General features: G+C 29.8%; 1 protein-coding gene across 2 annotated transcripts in view; it reads left to right on the top strand.

The window, feature by feature from the left end:
• The window catches only part of LOC106692638 (glutamate receptor ionotropic, NMDA 3A), a 553673-nt gene that overhangs the window by 288805 nt on the left and 239996 nt on the right, over nt 1–24872 (top strand). For both annotated transcript variants that reach the window (XM_067053147.1, XM_067053148.1), the window contains exon 8: nt 13361–13500. In XM_067053147.1, the coding sequence (XP_066909248.1) occupies nt 13361–13500 (140 nt within the window). The remainder of the gene's footprint in view (nt 1–13360; nt 13501–24872) is intronic.

Consider the following 24872-nt stretch of genomic DNA (forward strand, 5'->3'; position numbering starts at 1 on the left):
AAGAATGTTGATCAATAAAAAAAAATTGTACAGAGGAACAGAAGAAAAGAAACACCGAATAAAGTCGTCTAATGTTTATACAAAAAGATAATAAAAAAATATATTGCTTACACTATACTTATATGTATTGAATATAGGATATGATTTTTTTTTATTTAATAGTATAAAAAAGTAAAAGGATACTCAAACCAATAGGGGTTTAAAAAGGGAATTACAAAGGACTATTAAATTACAAAAATGTACTCTGTAATATGCAAATAGATTCATCAAAGAGGGTTTGTACATGTCCTCTCTCCCTAAATGCTGATGAAGCTTGGTAAATAAGGCGTGTGATGAAACAGTCTTTGATGTTCAGATAACTTAACCCTTCAAAAGATTTTAATTAAATGCTTAATGCCAAGAATAAAGTGAATATCAACCATCTTTGAAACCATATGTTAATTATATATGAGTGACTTGTGATATATATTTTTCTCTTCTTTTGTAATATGTATACATATATATTACTGAAGGTAATTATCCAAATATATTTATATTAATTTAAATTATTTGAGTCCTAAAAAGCTATAATTACTGGATTACATTTCTAAAGGTCTATTGTTTTTACCAGGTTATCAGTTATATATCTTTATATTTATAAAATATTGTTACCATTTAAATATATAATATAATAAGGGGTGGTTTATGGTAATATAATAGTATAGTAATATAAAAGTATTTATTTAGATTTAGTACATGATTTTATAAAATGATCCAGATAAATGGATTACATTTTGAATGATTACCTAATATATATATATATATATAATGAATAGTCGAATGAATGGTAAATTCCGTGGGGTGTTGTTGATATCTTAGCGTGGAGTTCCAGATCTGAAGAGCCCTTTCCTCTTCTGGCTGCCAGTTCCGAGTTTCAATTACTTCGTCCTCTTCCAGCTTGGTCTCCAGTCTCCCAACTTAGTTGTCGTGGAGTCACCCTTTTGGAATCTATTTCCTGATTGGCTGCCATTAGCTACGCCCATAAAGAGCCACAAAGGGCGATGAGTGGTTTTGGATAAACTATAATTGACTAGCCTCCCAAGTTAACCCGCTGATACCTGGTTTAATGAATTTTGTTCCTTAAACTTCTTGTATCCATTCTACCACCGGAAAAGGTTCCTTTGCGGTTACAAGTGTCAATCGCTTTTCTGTCCCTTGTCATTTCAAGGGATCAGATAAAAACGCCAAAGTCACTCAATGTCAATTATAATATCTGGAGTGATCATATATATTACAATTTTTATGACAGAAATTTTATATATGATCTTGGCCCTATAATTATGCAATTTTATGAAACATAGGGTACTTATAATTATAACAAATTAATAATAAAAAACAATAAAAACTTGTATTGCAACTTACATTTCTTTTATTCAAGATATTACTATTACCTGATTTTTCTTATATCAAATTGTTTATATAAATATAAATTATGTATATTATATTAATTCTTATGATAATGACCACTGTCCTTTACGGATGCGTAACGTGGCCTTGTACAATAAGGGAAGAACAGCACCTTAAGATTTTTGATAATACATAAAATATTCAGTTTCCGAAAAAAGATGAGTTAACCGTAGAATGTAGGAAGATACACAACGCTACATTAAGGGAACTGCTCGATTGGTGGTATCGGCATTGAATTTTCGTGTTCATTAAGCCTTTATTATTATTAATTGGATAATGTCAGAAAAAAATTTAAATTTTTTCAATTATCATAATTGATTGACGTTTAAGAATAACGTTGCTATTCAATCAGACGTTCACTCACGATATAATATCTTCTGTGCTAGAATATGATATGCTTTGATACTAGAAATATATTTATTTTAAAGATATCATATAATAGTCTCGTGGCATTTTATTCCTTATAAAAATGATAGTGAGGAATGAATAATTATTTCAAATGAACAAAATTAAGCATTTAAGTCATACAAGGGTATTTAAATGTGAGGGTATTTTTGAATCAGGCTGTTCTCATACACCCAGAACATCTTGTAAAAGTTTATGAATTGTTCTCAGCGAGTTTTAGAACGCCACTAGTGGTAACACAACTTTCTTTTACAAACCTCCTAACATCTCCACGTTTTGTGTGGAGTGGAGGACCTTGTTGGAGTTACCGATACTTTTGTGATTTATGAAAAAAAAAATCTAAACACCATAGGAGACGAAAATTATGAATAAAGAATATATATACTTATTTAAATCGTATTTTAGGGTTTGACAAAGGGAAAAATAAATTTCAACTCGGGGATAAGGATGAATTAAAGGGATTTTTCAATCATAAAAGAATGTGAAAAGTTGGTGGTTGGGTAACAACAATGAAAATGTCTCATATATTTTGGGACAAAAAGGTTTCTTTCCAAAGTCAATTCCGAAAACAGGGTAGATGGGAGAGTTATTGAAAAGCCACTAGAGAAAAGATGCTCACTGTCTTCAGTTGGACCAAAGTCTTAGTCCAAACAAAAAGAATCTGTCAAAGGGATAAAAACTCTCCGACACTAATACCGTCTTTCAGGCGGGTTTTCCCCTCTTAGCCTCTTCTACGTAGTCTTAAATAGAGTCTGATAATAAAAAAAAAACGACATCTTTACTACAGGAGCTTCTCTGGGATAAAAATTCCAATGGTGTGAAATTATTGTATTAAATGTGTATAATATGCCTATCTGTGTCTATAAGTTTATCTTAAATTAAAATATTTTGAGCTAAAAACATAAGCAATTCATAGGTTTTATTGCTCAAATTACACAGTTATATTCCAAGAATGTTCAGAATAATTTGGGCTCAAAATACTATGATAAATGAGGTTAGTCTATTAGTTTCTAAATATGTTGTTATTATATATTTGTTAACGAACGGTTCCCCCTGCTTAACAATTCAGGTATTTACTCTTAACTGTAAGACTGAAGTAATATTTTGTGAGTGGTGCAACGTGATTACCTAAACTGTATTAAAGATAGTCATTATAAAGTATAAAGTTTTACTATTGTATGTGTTGAATAAACTTTCTCGATAATATTGGATTATTGATACAAATGAATATGATATTGGTTATATAACTAGTGGAATGATTTCTTCACGTTTCATTTATTCCAAGGCCAAGCTTTAGGTTATAGCTAGACTATACCATATTAGCTAGACTGATATCACATTTTAATGTCACAAACCGATCAAAGGAAGAAGATTCAGTAAAGTATATATAATACATTTCATGTATTGTATGTGTATGAAGTACTTATTCTATTTTAATGAAGGGTACGAAAAAAAATCGTATGAATTAAAGAGAAGAATGAAACATATCTAATGGTAGAATTCTTACAGAGGTAAAGTGGTATTAAACATAATAAAATATTGTGTAAGAAAAACAGATTCTTAAGATAAAGGAGTGTCCCAAATCATGAAAATAAAGATAATGGAAGTATTTTCACCGCATTATTTACATAGTCAAATTGGGAATTGACAAAGACATGAAATCATATAATGTAGTATCATTTGTAATCATTCTTTTTTAATTTTCTATTCATTGAAAATTTATTGTATAATTTTCTGAAAATATTGTTTTATTTATGTAAATTCGTTAAAACGTTAAATGTGGTATAGTTCATGTAGCTAAGTGTGCAATTATTATGATTTTTTTCCTCCTAATGTCACCATCAATCTTAAAACGAACGAATACATTTATTCGCTGATATTTATTCAGTGTACTATTCCGCGCTGTTTTCCTTTTATTATTCTTTTTTACATTTTTTTTTATTCGCGATGGTGGAGTTGAGGGATAGTGCCAAGACTAACTCCGCTTCTTTGTAAGCTTTTCCATTTCCGCCAATGCCATTATGTTAGGTCTTCCGAAGAAAGGACAGTTCTTTGTTGAAATTTGAGGTTTCCTTCATCTTATCGTTCTTGACAAATGGACTCTTTAGTATTATTTTTCCTTTTTTTTTAGCCCTCTTCAGTCTTCCATTAGCAAATAGAATCCCAGTGTACCATGTGAAATGCTAAATAAAAAAAAAAAAAGTATTTCAGATATTAATCTATTAAAATTTGATAAGAATGTGGGGTCATTATTCGTTAGCTTGTTCTTGATTTTTATTTATCCGACTTAATTTATCTAGATTAATTTTTTATACCATATTTACCGTACTAGTAAAATAATTTTTCAACGAATCGATAATCTTTTGTCGCGGATTTGTGGTATGTCATTATTAAGCGGTTAAGATCTTGTTTAATTCTTTAATTGAAAATCATATTTAAAAAATTAAACTTTCCAGGACACGTTTTTTTATACATTAATACAAAGCTTTGATAGCTAGGAACCTAAAAATGAGAAGATGGCAAAATTTACTGAGTTTCAATTATATACTGTCTTTACTAATTTTACTCTTTCGAAACTTCTGTTTCATTATTATGGCATTTCATAAAAATATTTGTAGGAAATAATTATGTATTGTACTTATCATTATTATTCAAGAAGGTAAAACAATTTCTTTCATTTATTTGAGAATTCTTCTGTAGTCTAGATAAGTTTAATTTGTTTTTAAAGAATGTTAGTTTTATATATTACAGTTTTTAATCGATGTGGGGACAGACTAGCATAAGCGTTTAAATAGAACAAGGCTGATTATTGAAGGCTAAAAATGATTCAACTAGATAAAATCTGTAATAAAATAAATAATTATAATACAAATAATCCGAATTAAATCCTTTTAGATAGTTAAGTAAATATTAACTTAAAAAATTACAGCTTAAAATTCTTTCTTCTATAAGCTAATTTGAAAATTTAACAGGAAAGTTATAAACTATCTGAAAAAAAAATTTCAGCTCTTACTCAAGCGGAGTAACTCAATAAGACGCTTAACTATAAACTCTTGGACCCCGGTTTGAATCCAGCTGTGGCTGTTAATTATTTATTCTGTTATAATGATGAGAGATAGTTGACCTTGAATAATTTATATGAAGAGATGATGGAGGGAAGGAGAAGAAACATAGTTCATATTTTGTTTCTCTATTCTAATATTAAGGTTACATATATTGTTTTTCTCTCAATTTCACTTTTTCTTGCCATAATTTTATTTTTGAAATTATTTTATAAACTAAAATATTCATTCATATTCCTTTGCATTATATAACTTCAAATTTTTATTTATCAAAGTTATTTCTACTTACTTATTCAATTACCTATATAAACATTTTGTTTTTCACTTCTTTCATCGCTTTAATTTTACTAATTTCAGTCTGTACAATTAGTTAATTTATGTCATTTTGTTTATATATATATATTTTTTTTACATTACTTGTTATCTTGTTCTTTGTTCTTAGCCCTAATGAAGGCTAGAAACTCTTGCCGAAACGTTACCACTATTAAATAAGTTATTTCAACTTATCTGTGTTGTGTTTTGACCGCACACCCAACCATCATCTCTTCATATTATTTATTCTGTTATTGAAACCTTGGACTCTCTTGGGACACAACCAGCCTCTATAAAGTTGTTACTGTTAATTGCGTAAAAATCAGACGGTTGACCTGATCTTGAACAAATTATCTTGTTTAATAATTAACAAGTAACAATACTTCTTACAAACTTTTGAACCACTGACCCATTATGGGTTGCAGCTATATAGATTTTAATTTTTTTATGCTTTAGATGATCCAGGTAAAGTCCCTGTACTCTTAATATTATTGTTTTTTATTTCTTACCCTCTTGTATAGACTGAATATATATATGGCTTAAGTTTTTTTTTCTTTGGTTTTTTTTAACACTTCTTTTACAATGTCAAATTTCAATTTCATTAAAGATGTTTATTATTTTATATTATGAAGTATTCTTTATTTAAAATTATATAGATGATGAAGGTCACCAATGCTACACTATAAAACCTCAGATATAGTAAAAAACTTATTCTGTCTCCTTGAAGAAAAATCGTTTGTTTTTCTTTATAATTATGAGAGATAGTTGACCGTGAATGACGTAAGGGGAGAAGACGGTTGTTATTGCGGTCAAAATGAAACACAAATAAGTTGGTGTAACCTATTTAATTGTGCCAACGTTTCGGCTAGAGTTTCTAGCCTTCATCAGGGCTAAGAACAGAACAAGATAACAACCACAATAAGTATAAAAAATGAAAAAGAAAATATAAACAGAATGACATAAAATGAATAATTTTACAGAATAGAATTAATTAATAAAATGAAGTGATGAGAAAAGTGGGAAATAAAATGTAGACAAAGGTAATTGAAAAAGTGGGTAAAATAACATAATTAAGGAAATAAAATAAAAATGAAGTTATATAATGCAAAGAAGTATGAACATATTTGTTATTAATGATTTAAAAATTGAATATGGAAAGAAAAAGAAAATTGAAAGAAAGAAAATATATGTAACAATAATAATTGATAAAGATGCAAAATATAAGTAAAGTTTGACAAAAGAAATGAATAGAAAAAAAATTTTTTTTTTTTAAAACAACAATAATAATATAGTGAACATAACTTATAACGTTTGTAAGGAAAATGGAGAAAAGTTGAGAAAAGAAACGGGAAAAAAGAGAATAAAACCTGTTAGCTTTTTCATTATATTTAATTTCTATAAACTTTTCTCTTTTAAATGAATCATTTCACATTTCTTAAAGAAACTAACCTTATTTTCTCTAAAACGAAAAAAAGATAACTATTAAAAGAAAATTATATATATATATTTTTGTTAAAAACCCAAATTTGTAAATAAAACACCTAATAATATACTAAACACTGTTATACTATTAAAATAAATTTCATTGAGATTAATAGTTCAATAGTTAAAGAACCATGAATTTATACATATTTTTCGTAATAATTAAAAACAAAAAAAAAATATATCACAGAATGAGTCATAAGTACAATGCAAAAGTGACAAAGTTATGGTACGCATTTATTCAGTTTTATCGAACGTTCTAAACACGATGGGATTTTACCAAACATATTTATAGTTAATTATATAACATCTAAATATAAATTAAAATATAAAAACCTGTTCATATCGATTGTTTTTCGTGCAATTCGTTCTTTTTTTTCGACGTGTTCAGCTTAATTTTTATAGCTAATATGAAAGTTTCATATTCCGGTTATGGTAGGTTATTTTTTATTTGAATAATTGCAATACCTTTGACTGGTATTCTTATTTGTTATTAATAATTTTCAATGATAGTGTAAATTTTACCCATTTCTACTTTGAAGGTATCTGCACTGCGAGAAATAGTCCGTGCTACTATAAACTAGAGAATTTCAATAGCGCAAAGAGAGACAAAGAGATGCCCTCTGAACTTCTAAGCGGATGGGACAAAAGCAGTGAGCGTCAATTCCATCCCTGCGTTTCAAGGAGAACATTTCTTTTGCAATGGGGGCGTTGCATTAAACTCAAATTTCTCACCCTTACTAGTATAGTACAGGAACTTTTAGATACACAACCTTTCTTTCTCTCCTTGGAGTATAAAACCTGTTATAGCCTAATATTGTAGAATACAAACTTTATTTCCAACTAGTCTGTAACTCAGCTTTTTTAGATGCTATGAGAGGTAATGTGGTTGATAATTAAAACTTTTACTTTTGAAATTAAATATGAGGAAGCCTGAAGCCAAGATGTACAAGAGACAATTTCATAAACTTATGATTTTTAATGAGACTATGAAATTGTCAATTTAAGGATAAAACATTCTTATAAACTTCATGCTACGCTTAGGATAATTCTTATATTATGAATTTACTGTATATCCTTTAATCATTGTCAAAGTGGTGTATAAGAAAATTTTTTATTTATTTTTTTTGTAATATTAAGGCCAATTTGGGCATACTGAATTGAGCGTTGAGGCTCCACTAAACCTTCGAATTTCTCTTGTACCCTATCATTGCAATCCAAAATCCTCAATTCTCCTTACTTTCTCACAAATAAAATGATACATAAAGACCTTAATGTTTCATATATAACCGATCTAGCCCGAACCGGATATCACTCCTTCCATTACAAACTCCCTAACCACCCAAACCTACTAGTTTCTAACCTTGCTTACTCTTCCATTCCTGACAAACCTCCGAGGTGCCTGAAAAGAAGATGGCCAAGAGACCTGCTGCTGTAAAACGTGATTAGAGTGCTACCAATGGGTAGTTTCTTAACACTGGAACACTCCAATTTAACTGAGATCAAATTTACTAAATGTACAATTGTAAATAGAAATAAATAAATAATAATAAAAAAAAAGTTAAAATCTATTCTCTAAATTTGAGTCGATTTATCACTTTGTATTTTTAGTTAGTTACGTTAGTTATGCAGTTAGATATCTTTCACATTGGGAAGAAAGTAGCAAACCAAGCTAGAATGCAACAAAACCCAAGGTGGCAAAATTTGTAGATACCCCTTTTTAGGTTTATATCAAATTCCTTACCCTCAGTGGTAATTAATTAATATAATATAATATATATAAAATATAATAAATTAATTCGATCTGTTTGTAACCATTATACAATTATAATAAGAGTCACTTGTACCGCTTATTTTACGTTGGTAAATAAGTTTTAATGCTAACCCAGGGTACAGAAAGCAATGTAAATTTTGTATTTAAGATGTATGTATGAAGTACACCTGGTAAATATAATTCAGGTTATAGCATGACAGCAAATAAGATGGGGGTGTAAGATTGTGGAACTTGGTAACGAACGGATCACTAAACTGTTAATGAATACAAAACCGTCTGGTAAATCGAGGGATAGGCCGAAACATAGGTGGGAGGAATGCATCTAATTCAGTTGGTTTGGGTTTGGACGGGCGTCACAGATGTCTGTTGAAAACGATGGTGGTGTCGGCATCGAACCTTTTGGTTCGCTGAGCCTTTCTTATTTATTTAAGAAATCCTCTGAATGTATTTATGTAAGAATAATTGAGAATTAAATTTAAAAAAATTGAATTGCTCAGTAATTCTTTTATCGCCACTATATGAAGTTTGTAGTACAAATTAAGTTATCTTTGCTCGGACTCGCTCTCCAAGATAAAGGGTCCTTCTATAGCTTCATTATCCGGCTCTTCATCACACTTTCATATTTTCGTTCCGCTTTCGGGCTTGACTATTTTTAGTTGTGCAAAAATGATGCATTTAGTCGTAAAATAGGATAACTGACATAGCGAAAACGTTTAAAAATTTTAAATTTTTATTAATTGCAACGTTTCACGTTCAAACAGGAGTAACTTATCACAATCTAATAGGAAGAATATTCACTTAAGAAAACATTTTCCTTAAGGATTTCTTAATACCGTACTTTAAAATGCCGGTGATGCCAAAAATTTAGACTAAAAAAAAAAAATTGTATTTACCATGTTTTACAACCTAACATCTAAAAAGACATTGGAATAAACTAAATGAATTATTTAAATATCTAAGACTTGTTGGCTTTATTCCTGTTATTTATTTGTAGTTCGGTGATTAGTTCTAATGTTCTCAGAGTTAGGTTTCATTTTGTAAAAAAAAATGCATATAAGGATTGAAAATTGTCTATTAGAAGGAGAAGGGATCAAGCTTAGAATTTTAGCCATTGTATTTACCAGATATGATTGACTGTACCGTCTAGTATTCTTTTGAACTTCTGATGCATATATAGCCTACTAATATTTGATATTTTATATTTTTATATAATAATAAATAAAAAAATCTTATATAACTAAAAATTTCAACTTTAAAATTTTTCTGAAAGAAGTTTACTACCTTCAACAGATTAATTGTTTGTTTACTTTAGATGATTTAATAACTGTCAAGATTGAAGTAGAAATTATGGTGCTTGAGGATACGTGTCTCTTCTATCTATCGGCCACGAAACAAAACAACTTTTTTTTTTGTTCTGTTTTTTTCCATTGCTAGATCTCCGCATAAGGTAGACAGATATTAACTTGAAATCATTTGCTATCAATATTTTATATGAATTAACTGTCCATTATCGCTTATTATTTTTTATGAAAATACCGAATTTATTCAAGGATTTTTTTTTTCCATTCATGCATTCTTTTATCACTTTGTATAGCTAGGAAAAATAGATACATAAAATCCTCTTGTGGGTAGTTTATTGAGACATTCTGTTTTAGGCAGTCTTTGAAGCAAAGAATTATTAATTAAGCTTTTGCTAATAAGGTTAAGATTAAATGAAATTAGCGAACCCAGAGTTTCAATATCACTATGATCATATTCCCTTAGAACTTCGAACCCGAATTAATGTCCATTTATATTTAAGGCTACTTAAATATTCATAACAACTTGAAGATTCGTTTATTATTACCACCAATACACCACAAACGTCCGTTCCACCATCCCTGACGTAGTTACGCAAAACTTAAGGTTATCTCCGCATAGTTATCTCCATTACCTGCTAAAATTATTTTCATTTTAGGATTTATTAATTTCAAATACATTGTGCTGACATTCATATTACTTTAGGACCATATTTAGTCAATTAAATATTATTATTATATTCGATATTATTTTATATTTGCGAAATTTTCAAGCAACCCCAATTTCTTTTTCAATTAGGTGTGCTTTCAACACATAGCTATTAACCCATCCTATGGTCCAGTCTCTTTGGGGCCCTTATTAGTGCCCTTCCCACCGACTCTCTCGGGTTCAAGAACATTGACTTTAATTCTTTTATATCAATTGTAAGGTAGTTTAAGAAACATCTCAGTCCACAAGTTCTTAGAGATAAGAGAGATCTGGCTTTTTGTGAAAAATAGTGTGTTACTGTCCATTCCGTATGTCCGTCTATTAGTATTTGTTTGTTAAGTCATCTCGACATGTTTCTTTATTATATGTTATTTATAATAGGGATAAATGTCTAGAATTATAAAATTTCTTGACCTGTTCCTGGTAAACATGTTTTGTGATATTGTTATGCCTCATTAAACTATCCTTCCTTACCTTGAGAAGCACATGGCACAGGAACTGTAGTGCCTGATATGTTGTGCTTAATTGATTCTGTTTATGTTTCACTCATTCGACATAATTCAGGAACAGCTTTGTCAGCTACTAGCTACTAGCATTGTCAGTAAATATATTCAACCAACACGGTAGTGTAAGATATAATTTATTTATTTACTATGGCATACTACTTTTATACAATACTATATACAAATTTGTCTCCTAGAGTGTCCTCAAATTATCTCTATTATACTCTAGTATCAGACTCAGAATGAGAATGCTCTTATTTCTAACATACTTGGAATAATTATATGGAAAATCAGGAGAGGGGAATGAGTTTAGAATTAAAGGAGGGAATTAGGTGTATGCGGGGATTTGATTAGATACAGTGTTGGCTTGTGTCAATGTTCCCAATGCTATTAATGAAAAAACTTTAGAAAGCTGTTAACGACATATTTTCCCTCTATAAAGGACATACCCTTGCATTGGAAATATTTTTTGTTTATGTCAACAACAAAAGGAACTAGAAGGTAGCGTCTAAACCATGAACACCTACTCTTTGTGGTATTAACATATAAACTATTTATTTATGTGTTTGTACTATTAAAATGAAGATATTTACAAAGCAACAACTTACTATATAATAAGGGACGTGTGACGGCCGTGCGTGTTGGAGCGTAGGCCCCAGAGCGCTCGGTTCGGAACGGGTTCGATTAATGTGGGGCAGTTAATATTTCTTTCGGTCTATTTATCACCCGAAAAATGAATCTTCTCAGGTGAGTGTTAATATTTGTTTCGAAGGCTTCGTGTTGATTAGGCGTTGCCAATGCCGCAATAGCGATGACACTCAAATCCCGTTGGCTCTAAACTAGTTTCTAAGATCTTCTTGTTCGCGGCAATATTTTAAACAGCATTCATTATGCTCCTTGCACAACCTTTGGTCTAGTAACAGAACTTCCTTAAAAAGTATTGCACCCCTGACCCTTCATGGATTATAGCGGTACAAATTTAATTCAATCATTCATTATCTTATGAATGAGAAAAAGAAGACACAACTAATCTAAAATAAACAATTAAAGTACAATTGTCACTTTCAACCTACTGAATTAAGTTATTTTACTTAAAATTTAACCGTTTACTAAATTGAAAATTTTAATCAACATTTTTTAATTACTATAAAATATCAATTCATTGTTTATTGGTGATACTTCATTTTTTCCTCAAAATTTAAATATGTATCCTCTATGTTACCGATACGCTATTTTGATATATAACACTATAGTTATGTGTAGAATTTTCTATAAGAAACAAGGAAAGTCAAGGGTCGTCAAAGAGGTAAAAATAGGCTGGGATAAGAGCCTGTATTCTATGTCAGCAGTTGATTGTTATCACAGGTTGGATTAGGGTTTCTTTCCGGACCTAAACCAATAAAACCCTAAGAAGGATGGGACAAACCCTATCGCTACTGTATCAGGTTTCTTTACTGCTAGCTGCATCCATGTATTGGATGGAATAAACTATTTTATTTTATTATGCTCTTCTAATCTTCTTTCACTAAAGGTTTTTTTTTCTTCAAAGCTCTTAATAATACTAAAATATATTCAATTTAATTTTTAGTAGGTAGTTAAATTTTGATAACAATACTACAACTCTACTCCTTCTTTTGCTGGGAAGGATAGGTGTGTGGGTGGGATAAAGGGTCTGTGTTTGTATAATAAAGGAATTATTTATGAGATAAAATATCATGACGTACTGTAGTTATTTATATGAACATAACTTGAAAATAAGGAAATAAATGGTAAAATGATACATTTTTTGCATGCATTCATGTTTGAATCTCGTTAAGAACAGTTATTCATAAATTAGCCTTCTGAAGATACCGTTTTTTATAAAATATCCTTTTATTAATTGTATTCAGGTAGGTACCTGGTAAGGAAACGTTATTCATAAATTAGCCTTCTGATGAAACTGTTTATTTTTTTATTTTTAAAAATTGTGGTGAAAATAATCTTCCAAATATAATGTAACGTATTTTGTATTTTTCTTGTACAACGCTTCGTTACAATTATCACATACCCATGCACTTTTACAAATCCTAAAATAAAGTTATTCTTATCAACAATTTTTATCTATGTTATATGTGCATATTAAAAATTCCATCTTTATAATCATAGTTTAAAAATTGTTTTACAACTACATTATTTAAATTATTGTTGCATTCATCTATCTCTCTAGCACTATTTGCTTAAGTTTATTCACCTCACCAATTTTTAAAAAGTTCCAAAAAAGAAAATGTAGAATATTTGTTTATACGATGGTGTTGCTGAAGACCATGGAAATGGGGCTTATGTAATTTGTTCTTAATAATATTTCTTAAAAGGTATTTTTTTTTTTTTAGAGAGTTGCAGCGAGGTGGAGAAGACGCCCTCAGTGGTAGGACTGGTAATGAGAGCGTTGGTCGTGCCTTAGCTTCAAGGTTCCAAATTTTGAATCTCGTGCCTAGACCTGAGCCACTCAACATTTCTCAACCAGTGCCAAGTATGTTACTATCTTATATATCACCAATAGTTTAAAGAATCTTTATTTTATCAATTGTTTGTTTTTATTCTTGTTAAAAAAAAAAGTCAAAACTAAAATGACGAGTTTCCAAGTATAAGTGTAGACGTACCTAATTTATCATAACTTGCTTTTCTATTAAAGTAAATCATAACTAAAGGATGTTAGTCGATATGGGACTCACACTCAGTAAGTTGATGAACATAAAAAAGAGGTTTTAAACCATGATGTATACCTGACAGTAATAACTGTCGAGAAGAAATTGTACTTACTGATTATTTACTCCTACTTATGATTAGCAACAGAAGAACTACGTATGGCTATGTTATTACTCTAGAAGCACCTCCTAACTGTCAGAATTGTAACCGTCCCCTAACGATCTTTCTTTTACTTAAAAAATGACACAATAGAACTATTTAAAAAAAAAATTAAAAATTCCATTAAGTTTACAAAGAGTATTAAGTAATGATGAACTTTCCATCAACACCACCTAAAAGTTACTCTCTAAAATTAACGCGTATTAAATAAATCAAAACTTGTATCCTTTTTTGTTTTAACACTTTTTATTTTTCAATAGTCCAACGTTTCGGCCATTTCATCCATCCTCAAGGACATCTTCAATTATAATTTCTTCCTCACATTAAATTTAGAATTACTTTTGCAAGCTATTCTGCCCAGGTCATCCATTAATTATAAGTTAAAAACCTATTTTTTAAATTTAAAATCATAAATATTTAATTCTTCTTATATAAGATTATCCACTACCATATACACAAACCATATAATAAATGGTTTGTGTATATGGTAACCATTAACCATATAATAAATGGTTTGTGTATATGGTAGTGGATTTGTGTGGATAATCTCATATAAGGAGAATTAAATATTTATGATTTTAAATTTAAAAAATAGGTTTTTAACTTATAATTAATGAATGACCTGGGCAGAATAGCCTGCAAAAGTAATTCTAAATTTAATGTGAGGAAGAATTTATAATTGAAGGTTTTTAACTTATAATTAATGAATGACCTGGGCAGAATAGCCTGCAAAAGTAATTCTAAATTTAATGTGAGGAAGAAATTATAATTGAAGATGTCCTTGAGGATGGCTAAAATGGCCGAAACGTTGGACTAGTGGAATATAAAAAGTTTTGAGACAAAAAAGGATACAAGTTTTGATTTATTTAATAAATAATTACCTTGTCTCAAGAAATTGAAATAATATAATTAATTTAACGCGTATTTAATTAATCAATTTTTTGTTTTATTTTTTCTTATTTATTGATAAATATTTCAACCTGCCACAACCTTGAGCAAAGAGTAATAGTGGTAAATGAACACAATCGAACTATGTACGTAAAGAAATAAAAAATGAATTAAATGAACATAATAAAACTAAGATATAGTAAAATTTGTAAAATTTTGAAATAATATAATCATAAGAAAAAATAATAATAATAATAATAAGTACTAATCACATTTACACTATTATGTACAGTATTTATAATCTCCTATCCTACTCTGTTCCCACGCATGAGGAAGGAAGCAGGGCTCTTCGAGATCTCAGCTCAGCCTTCTCACTGCACAAAAGCCGCAAACATTCTACATATGCGGAGCAACTGGCTATTGCTAAAAATCCCATTGTCGATTTTATTTTACAATAGGTCTCTGCGCCACTGCCGTTTCAACCTAGGACGTGAATTGAAAGGATGAATGGATCTGCATAAGGATTGAGCCAAAGCATTAGAAAGGTTGAATTTTGTTGGTATGAGGTCAATGACAAAACGGTATGACGGTCTTGGTGTAGAATTACTCAATTCGTTTTCTAAAATTCACTTAAGAACGTGCTAATAATAGTACTTACCAATGAGATTAGCTTGTCCAGTGGAAACCAAAGAGCAAATGTATGAGAGCGTTGAAATAGTGTCTGTCGCTGCACGGGATGGTCGGAGCTCTGAGCTTCATGTGTCTGTGCTGCTGGCACATTCCCAGAGTGTGTTAGGTCTGAGGATTCGGAGGATTTGGTCTTTTCTGGGCTCCTACACTTTTGTATTTACTGATAAAGTTAACTAATATGTATAAGGAAGGCGGTTTTATCCGGAGTTTTTAGCCTGACAAGTATAACTGGAGTACACCTAGAATCTCCTGTGGTCCTACTGTCGTCCTTGTACTCTCCCGGGGAGTAATTTTAGCTGTAACCTTTGTAATTTAACCCAAGTTAAAGGGTTGATGATGAGGGTTAAATGTCAAAATATACCAAATCAACCAAATTGAGGTAAAGGTTCGTAAAGTTTTTAAAAAAAAACCGTACTGCATTCGTATACTGCAGTCTGGTGATAGTTCCATTAATCTCCAGATGTTTAAAGCATTAAACCACTATAAACGTCCAATTTATCGATTTATTATAAAATATCTACAGAAATTCCACGGACCAAATTTGAATTCTATCTCGCTTCATTAGCATGCATTGAAAAGTAATGGTTTATATTTCGTTCTTTGGTAATAAGTATCAATCAACGCCAGCCGGAATAGCTCCTCCCTATTCCTAGTACGCTCACGGCAGACTCATGCCATCATTGATGACACCGCCTTCAGCGGACCCGGCAACTTATCTTATAATGCCACTCTGGCAAACCAAGATCAATATTTGCCTGCATATATACACTTATTTCTTTGTATATATTTAATTTATTGTTTTTTAAATTTTTCTAGGAGGTCAGAAAAAAAAATAAATAAAAATAAGTATCAATCATATCCACGGAATATAATATTCTTGATTAATATTACTAGTTTTTTAATATTTGAGGTTTTTAAAATTAAATTGAAAGGTATTGGTTCGAATCGTTACATTATTACACAGAATACGCACGTTATATATATTTTTGGAATGCACCAATTCAGGAGGCTTCGGATTACATCGTTTTCACAAAAAACAAATTCTGTTTATTTTAAAGGAAATTAGCCTAGTTTACTACTCAACAAGTTAAAATTACTTTCCTTAAATAATTTTTTTAGACACTACTTCCAGGCATGAGAAACGTTACTTGCTCAAAGAACACGATGCCCTCCTCCCTCCTCCGATGGGTTGTTTCATGAACGGTCTTTTGCAGGGGAAGAAATATAGATCCTCGTGCCCCCTCACCCTGAAAAGCAATAATCCGTGGATCTCAAGGCCGATTTGTCACTCTCTCTCAACCGAGTCGGTGACAAGGAAAACGTCGAATTGGTCCCAAAGAGACTGGTTATGGAGCTTTGATGGTCCCTCATAAAAACCATGACTCATAAATATTTATAAACATGTAATTTATAAACGCATTCACACAATAGTAGTATATCAATCAACTATACTCGAAGTACATGTTTTGAGTATGTTTCGGACCGTATAAAATGGGAAGGCACATTATTTATGATTTTACTGGGATTATTACTAATGTCACGGATTAGAACTCTAATAAACCACTAATTCGTGTGCAAGCATGCGTTTTGACCGATAGATCCAGATTAATTGGATCCTCGCGAACTGACAAATGTTTGCTTAATGCTTGAGGTTTGGTAAGCGAGCCGGAAGAGATTTATGTTATGTATTTGCTAATTACAATAACAATTAGATCTTGGAATTAATCATTATTAACGTCTATATTATACACTTAGATTCCCGTTAGGTGTAATTGCTTGCAGTTAAGGTACATAATGCAGAATTGCCTAGTGGGAGAATTTGATAAAAACACAAAGAATCAGGGCACCGTTGATGAATGGGAGATTTTTCAAGACAAAATTTTTCTGTAATATGTTCTGGCCCTTATCTATATATTTAAAATACTTTTACAGTTAAATAAATATTCCTAGTTAAATTAAATTATTACTATTTTTCGTTACGGAAAAAAAATCATAAATCTATTATTCTCAATTAAAATGACTTCGTTTATCTCAAAATAGAAGAATTAAATCTTTTTTTCTTGAATATTGATAAAAATAATGATTGAATTAATTCTTAATTAATAATTAATTCATCTAAGCAATTACTTGTTAGTGCTATTTTATAGCTGATACAATGAACAAAAGTTTTAGAGGATTATATATGTCACAATTAATTAGTTAGTTTTTTTTATAAACAATTGTTAGAGAAGGGATACCTACCCAATATCTAGATCTATTTTTCTATTTACAGGACAAGAAAAAATCGCAATGAAGTAAATATGTTTTAAGTTCTCTTCTGTGAAAAACTTTAACGAACTGGAACTTCAAACAATTTTTCACATAAATAAATTATTGATATATATGATTAATTATTTAATTTTAATTAATTAATCTAATATTGTTATTAAAATAAAAATGCAGCAGTTGTTTTGAGAAATCATATTGAAAATTAAATGTTATTGAAAGTTTAATTTTTCATTTAATAAGGAGAATTGACAAAATAGGGTAGTTGTGGATTGGAATTAATGACCTGGGCAGAATAGCGTGCATAAAGTTTTCTTTAAATTTATGTGGTTCTAAAATTGTATTTAAGATTGGCCTTGTAAACTCCTACCTCCTACATACTTTCTCATTATCCGTTCCTTTCTTACTGACAGATTATTAAAAGTAAACCACAATTCACTCCACTGGTGTTCCTCAGGGTAGTATCCTCGGTCCCATCTTCTACACAATCTATACAGATGACATTCCAACCAATCCTAACACTATCCTCACCACGTATGCTGATAACACATGTGTGTTCGCTGTTAATAATAACCCTTTAATTGCATCCCAAACTCTCCAATCCCATATTAAAGCCCTTGAAGAATGGTGTCGTAATTGGAGGATTAAAATAAATCCCATCAAATTACCTTTATAACAAGGTTTAAATAACCCATTGATTGCCCTACAGTATACTTCAATAATGTTGCCCTTACCCATGTAGAACAGACCCGCTACCTTGGACTACATCTGGAAAATCTGCTAACCTTGAATCCTCACACAAGACAGAAAATACAGGAAACTGCACTGCATTACAGCACTTACTAGACAAACGATCCAAACTTCCAGTTCATTACAAAAGAATGATTTACATGACGATTATAAGGCCTATCTGGATATACGGAGTTGAGCTTTGGGGTTCCACTAAACCTTGGAATTCGTTTCGTATTCAATCCATACAAATCCTTAATGCTTCCTACTTTGTTACAAATAAAATCATCCACAAATATCTTAATGTTCCATTTGTAACCGATCTAGCCCGAAGCAGATATCAATCCTTCCATTATAAACTCCCTAACTACTCAAACCCATTAGTTTCTAATCTTGCTTCCTCTTTTATTCCGGACAATCCTCAGAGGCGTCTGAAAAGATGTTCTCGAGACCTATATTGTAAAAATGTAAAAATGTTTTTTGTGGTCTACCAATGGGTAGTTTCTCTAAATGCTTGTACCATACCATTATAATATTACTTCAAATTTACTAGATGTATTTTGTGTTTGTAAATATCAATAAATAAATTTTAAACAAAAGATTGTCCCTGAGGATGGTCGAATTGGCCAAAACTTCGTACTTATTAAGAAATATAAATTGTTTTGAGACCAAAAATGCTATAAAGTTTAATTTATTTAAACAATGAAACAAGAGAGTGAATAATTATGAGAGTATAAATATATGTATATGTTTTATTTTATACCAGATCGACCTGGTGGGCCTTACATGATTGATATAACCGTTATTTATATATATATATATATATATATATATATTTTTAATAGTTGATTATGGGGGGTATAGTCGTACAAAAGACACCCCTAACTATAAATAACGTTATTATTAAAATATATAATAACAAAAATAATGATATTGGTATACTTTAATAAAAGAAACAATTGCAAGAGTATAAGTATGATGAATAAGTATTATTGATAAAGGAGCAGAGGTTATTCCGGAAATAGGTTTACACGTCTCAAGTCTCAACAAACGATTTCATTCATTTGGCTTAGTCTATTTAGTTTTATGAAAGCTGTCGTAAATTACTTGAAGAGGGGGGAGATTTTCCATTAAGATACTTACTCGTTGGGTATATGAGTCCAAGTTTTATTTTCAGCCCTTTTAATTTTAATCGAGTCTCTCTTCCCTTTATTACCAGGGAAAAGTGTCTCACTTTGTTGTTTACTCTAAAAGGTGTCCCTGTGAGGATTTACTTCGCACTCCTCTTTACTTTTATAGATTAATTTTCAGGGTTCTTTAGGCAAAAATCTCTTTTACTCATTTCATTTTTAACCCTTTGTTATAAGCAAAAAAATAGGATAGAAATGTAATTAAAATATTTTAGTTTGATATGATTCTTTTACCTGTTATTTTTTTATTATTATGTTTTCTTTTAATACATATAGAATTGTAATTAGTGGACTATTCTTGGTTCCTTACTTTAATTATATATTAATTAAAAATATCTAATTTTAAACTTACGCCATGAATATGAAGACCTAATGTTCTTGAAAATAATGAATTACATAAAATATTCGGACTTAAAAAACATGAGTTAACCGTAGGATTTAGAAGGCTACATTACCCTCAAATGAATGAACTGCATCCGATTAATATAATGCAGGTTATAGCATTGCGGCGAATAAAATGGACGTGTAAGATTGTGGGATCTGGTAACGAACGGATACCGTAACGTAGATAGGAGGATTGCATTAAGACTGATTTACTATATTTGGGTTGGTATCTGTCATTACACAGAAATATGTTGAGATACGCTGGTGGTATCGATCCTTTGGGTTTGCTAAGCCTATATTATAATTATTGAAAGAAAATAGTAAAATTATTTCACCCTTGTACGGCATTTCACCAAAAGATTTAAAATTCTCTCATTTACGATTAGCTTCTATTCTATTAAATTTTCTAATAAATTATTCCAATTATGAAGTTGAATCAATTCAATTTTTTATTTTAAATTTTAATTCATGCGAAAACAAAATAACGCAGAATCCAACAACTAAATATGAGAGATCTGTCTACCTTCTGCCACTTAAAAAAAAAATCCCTCAGGAAAGATTAGGTTTTAGTCTCAACATTGCACATATCTAGCTCTCGAGAAATCCATTTCTACCATTTCTGACTTAGTTTACTGTAACTCCCTTATTTTTATAATGTATTTAGCTTATAAGAAATGCAAACTCTCAGCAATATACCTTAAAATGCTAAAATTCTAACCCAAAAAAGTAATGTCATTTCTTTATGCTACGTGTCACGACTACATCTTGTAACTTGGTCGGCGCAAGCGTTCTATATAATTCAAGCAATTTCTCAGTTTATATTTCAGGATTTGAGATTTATTAATTCTGAGGAATAGACCATAAAGATAATGTAAATTAATTTCAGCAAGATTGTCGTATTTTTTTAATGTATTCTGACTCATCACGGTTTTTCATTTATTTTGAATTATTTATTAATCAATCGTAATTGTAAGTCCCACTTACATAAATATAAATTGTACACTAAAAATGAATCAGGGGTGAATCATCTTTTTAGGTCCAAGATAACGAGCAAGATGTAGATGTGAAAATATTTATTTAACGCTGACACTTGTAAGTGGTGTTTATTGTTTGTATCGGCTATTAAAAATTGTACCGAATTTGTAAAAGTTAAAATATTTGTTTTAATAGTAATAATATGTTCCTATTACTTGCTGACTTTAGGGATTTTCTTAAGTTTTCAGCACTTACGATTAACAGGCTAGAAATAATGTTCTGTCAATGATTCAAGCCATATTTTCTGCTGTACCTAAACGTAATAACCGGTTTTAACGAATTACCTGATTAATTCATTACTAATTACTTTCATTTCAATTACGTTCATTATTAATCTGGGTAAAATCAGGATCATTGGCTTTCATCAGATAACCGTATAATTGTTTGGATGAAAGTAGTAACTGCCAGACGGTGACTATTTCGGGAAAATATCGCATATTTCATGAAATCCGATAAGGGGGAAACCCGTGTATTCCTGGCTTTTCCTCGGGCATGATAAAAATGTAAGTGCTGCGGTAAAAGCCGTAAATATTACGACCGGGTTGTGGAAATTGCGTGTCGCTGGAAGCCCTGGAAATTGAGACCTGCGCTGTCTTGGTTAAAATTTTGTGGATCTCAGATGAATATATCAATATGTTGTGGTATTGTACGATACTGTATTTATTCCATAAATTTAACTACACTAATAAGTATATTTCTATAATCAAATCATGAAGTTAATTAGCATATATAAAATGTTCACAAACTAGAAGGAACATACAATCATAATCCAAACATCATAAAAACAAAATACAATATAAAGTATATAAATTACAAAATAAATTAGCATATTCAAATTGTTCAGAAACTGGAAACATAATCGGAATATTTACATAACGAAATTACAACAAAACAAGAAGCGCATATTAGGTACTTAACATTTGACATTACAGTCCACCTAAAAACTTTTTTAATATTGTTATTCGAAAAATACCGTCAAACATCAAATTTGAGGTTAGAACACGAAAATCAGCCAAGACTCTTTTCAGTAAACCTTTTTAGCACTGAACGAATTCCTTCTTAAAATATTGAAATCACTTGGAACTTAACTGTATTTGTTGCAAAAAAAGAGAATACAAAATTTAAAAAATAGAAATAAACTTGGGTGGTTTTAAATTATACGTCTCATTTAATAGCAACAGTCAGAGTACGCAAATTTTGACTAAAAATGAAAATGCCAAACTTAACCCATTGACTTTCAATAAACTATTGAATTATCTATCAAATTATCTACTACTCCTATATAATGTTTTAGACGATATTTATATTTTTTAAAAAAATAAAGGTTTTCTTCAGTGAAGTATTAAAAATTTTAATCCAGTAATTTTCACTATAATACTTTTCATTGCCCTAATGAATTCATCATGTTCATAAAATAAACATAAATAATTCTAACTGTTTTTCTTTATCACCAAGCATTTATCAAGATTAAATTTGATCCCTCCAAAAAGCCTCTTTCTTTTAAGATCTTTTTTGATTGCTTGATATTATAGTTTAGTACATTAAATTCATATATCATGATTATCATTTTCAGCACTCATTCATCATTTTTATAAAACATTTCTGATGAAAAAAATGCACTAATGTTATGCGTTCATTTGGAAAATTTCATCCAAAATATTAGTAAACACATTTAAAGCGAAACAGAAGATTACGAAAGTTTCATAAGCTCCTGTCTTATTAATTAAATTAAAATATTATATGAAAGGAGAACATGATTATTACTAAATTATTGTAGATTATTCTACAGATAATTTGGTAGTTTTTGACTGGATTTTGAGTGTAATTAGAACTTTAAAATTGTAAATAAAAAATTAATAAATTCCAACCATCTATTTTTTCACTACTAGTGCAGATGTAAATGATAATGTGCTCCAAATAATCATCTAATTGAAAATATCATTCTTGTAAAATACTTTAAAACCCATTGATTTTATTAAACTATTACCATCCTAAATAACGTTATTAATTATAACTAATTATATATTATAAATAACTAATTTTTAAAGAAAGTTTTGCACCAGTTCTGATAAATATTGTAACACTTATTTAAAAAAAAGAAAAATATTGGCATTCCCTTGTAGGGTATCTTCTAGTGCTCCGCTTGGAATATGCGTAGAAGGTGGTTGTAATCAGAGTTGAGCAAATATTATTCGAATGACGAGAGACGAATATATTTGTATTCGTGAATTTTCTACTGGAATAATCAATTATTTGTAAAAAATATTCAATTAACCATTCGAATACTTTTCTATTCATCAATTTTATGGACCAATAATCTCTTATTCGAAAAAATATATATAATTAGACATCCAAATATACTTGTATTAGTATAATTTCATTAAGACGAAATTATTTGGCTTACAGGCCTATGGCCTATCATATATTTTATGATGTATAGATTAATTTTAACTTTTCTGATTTCTAAGATGTTAGGGTCCTCTCATATGGTTCTCAAGACGCAGAAAACGATAATACTATCGATTTTATGATCGCATATATTTTTTTTTAAAATACTTTTTTATTTATTGATAGATATTACAATCAGCCATACAGTTGTGGACAATAGGTAATAGTGATGAATGATCTCATAAATACTAAAATAAATAAATTAATGAAAAAAAAATCTATGATGGCATATAGATTTATTACACCTATTGCTATATGTTACTTAAGAAGCAGAAAACGAAAACGCGGTCGATTTTAAGATGGCGTGTTTATTTTTACTTTTCCAATTACTAATATGTTAAGATCCATTTGTTTTAAGAGTTACAGATAATGTTAATGCTATAAATTTTAAAATCGCGCATCGATTTTATTTAATTTTTCTGATTTCTAACATTTAAGGGTCCATTTTAAGAACCTATTTATTATTACCACTTATATTAGGGTCCCTTTATATATATAGAGGGAGTTTCTGCATCTTAGGAAACATACAAAACGACACTAATATGTTTCAAATCAGAAAAGTTATAATAAATTGATACGCAAGCATGTGATCATAAAATTGATTAAATTTTTTTTTCTATAGAGAACCCTGATTTATAGTATGGTTAAAATAAATCGATGTGTGAGCATTCGATCTTAAAATCCATTGCATTTTCATATTCTGCATATCCTAAATGAACCATTTTATGCTAGAAATCAGAAAAGTAAAAATAAATCGATACGCGATCCTAAGATCGATAGCATTTTCGTATTCTGCTTCTTAAGAAAGATATAAGAGGACTATAATATATTAGAAATCAGAAAAGTTAAAATAAATCTATACGCGACCTTAAAATCGATAGCATTTTCGTTTTCTAATCGTCTGAAAATGTGTATGGGACCTTCATACATTAGAAATCGAAAATGGTAAAATATAAGCTCATAAAAAAAAATATATAATTGTTATTTGAATAATTGTAATATTCTATTCGACCAATTTTTTATTCGTTTGAAATAATATTAATATCTTCAGCGCAATGTCAAAGTGGTGTAACTAACATTTTTTAGAAAATAGTGTTTGAATTAGGGTTTTTAGCAAAATTTATTATTAAAATTTTGTCTGAGTTTTTACATTTAATTAGCTTATTTCTAAATTCTAACTATTTCTACAATTTTTTTTTTTCGTTTCGACAGTCAATCTTCTTAGGCTGAATAAACAAGATATATATTGATAATGCTTTTTACTACCTACTGAAAACGTTGTAGCGGTATTTGAATTTGGTTTTCATATGGTATTTGCAAACTGACTGTCAGTATTTTTACTGTCTCCCAACTACTTCGCACATGCATGACACCCAGTCCTCCACACATGGCATTGCCCTAATGACAC

The sequence above is a fragment of the Halyomorpha halys genome, unplaced genomic scaffold, assembly GCF_000696795.3.
Source record: "Halyomorpha halys isolate HHAL.00 unplaced genomic scaffold, Hhal_1.1 Scaffold64.1, whole genome shotgun sequence".
Lineage (NCBI taxonomy): Eukaryota > Metazoa > Arthropoda > Insecta > Hemiptera > Pentatomidae > Halyomorpha > Halyomorpha halys.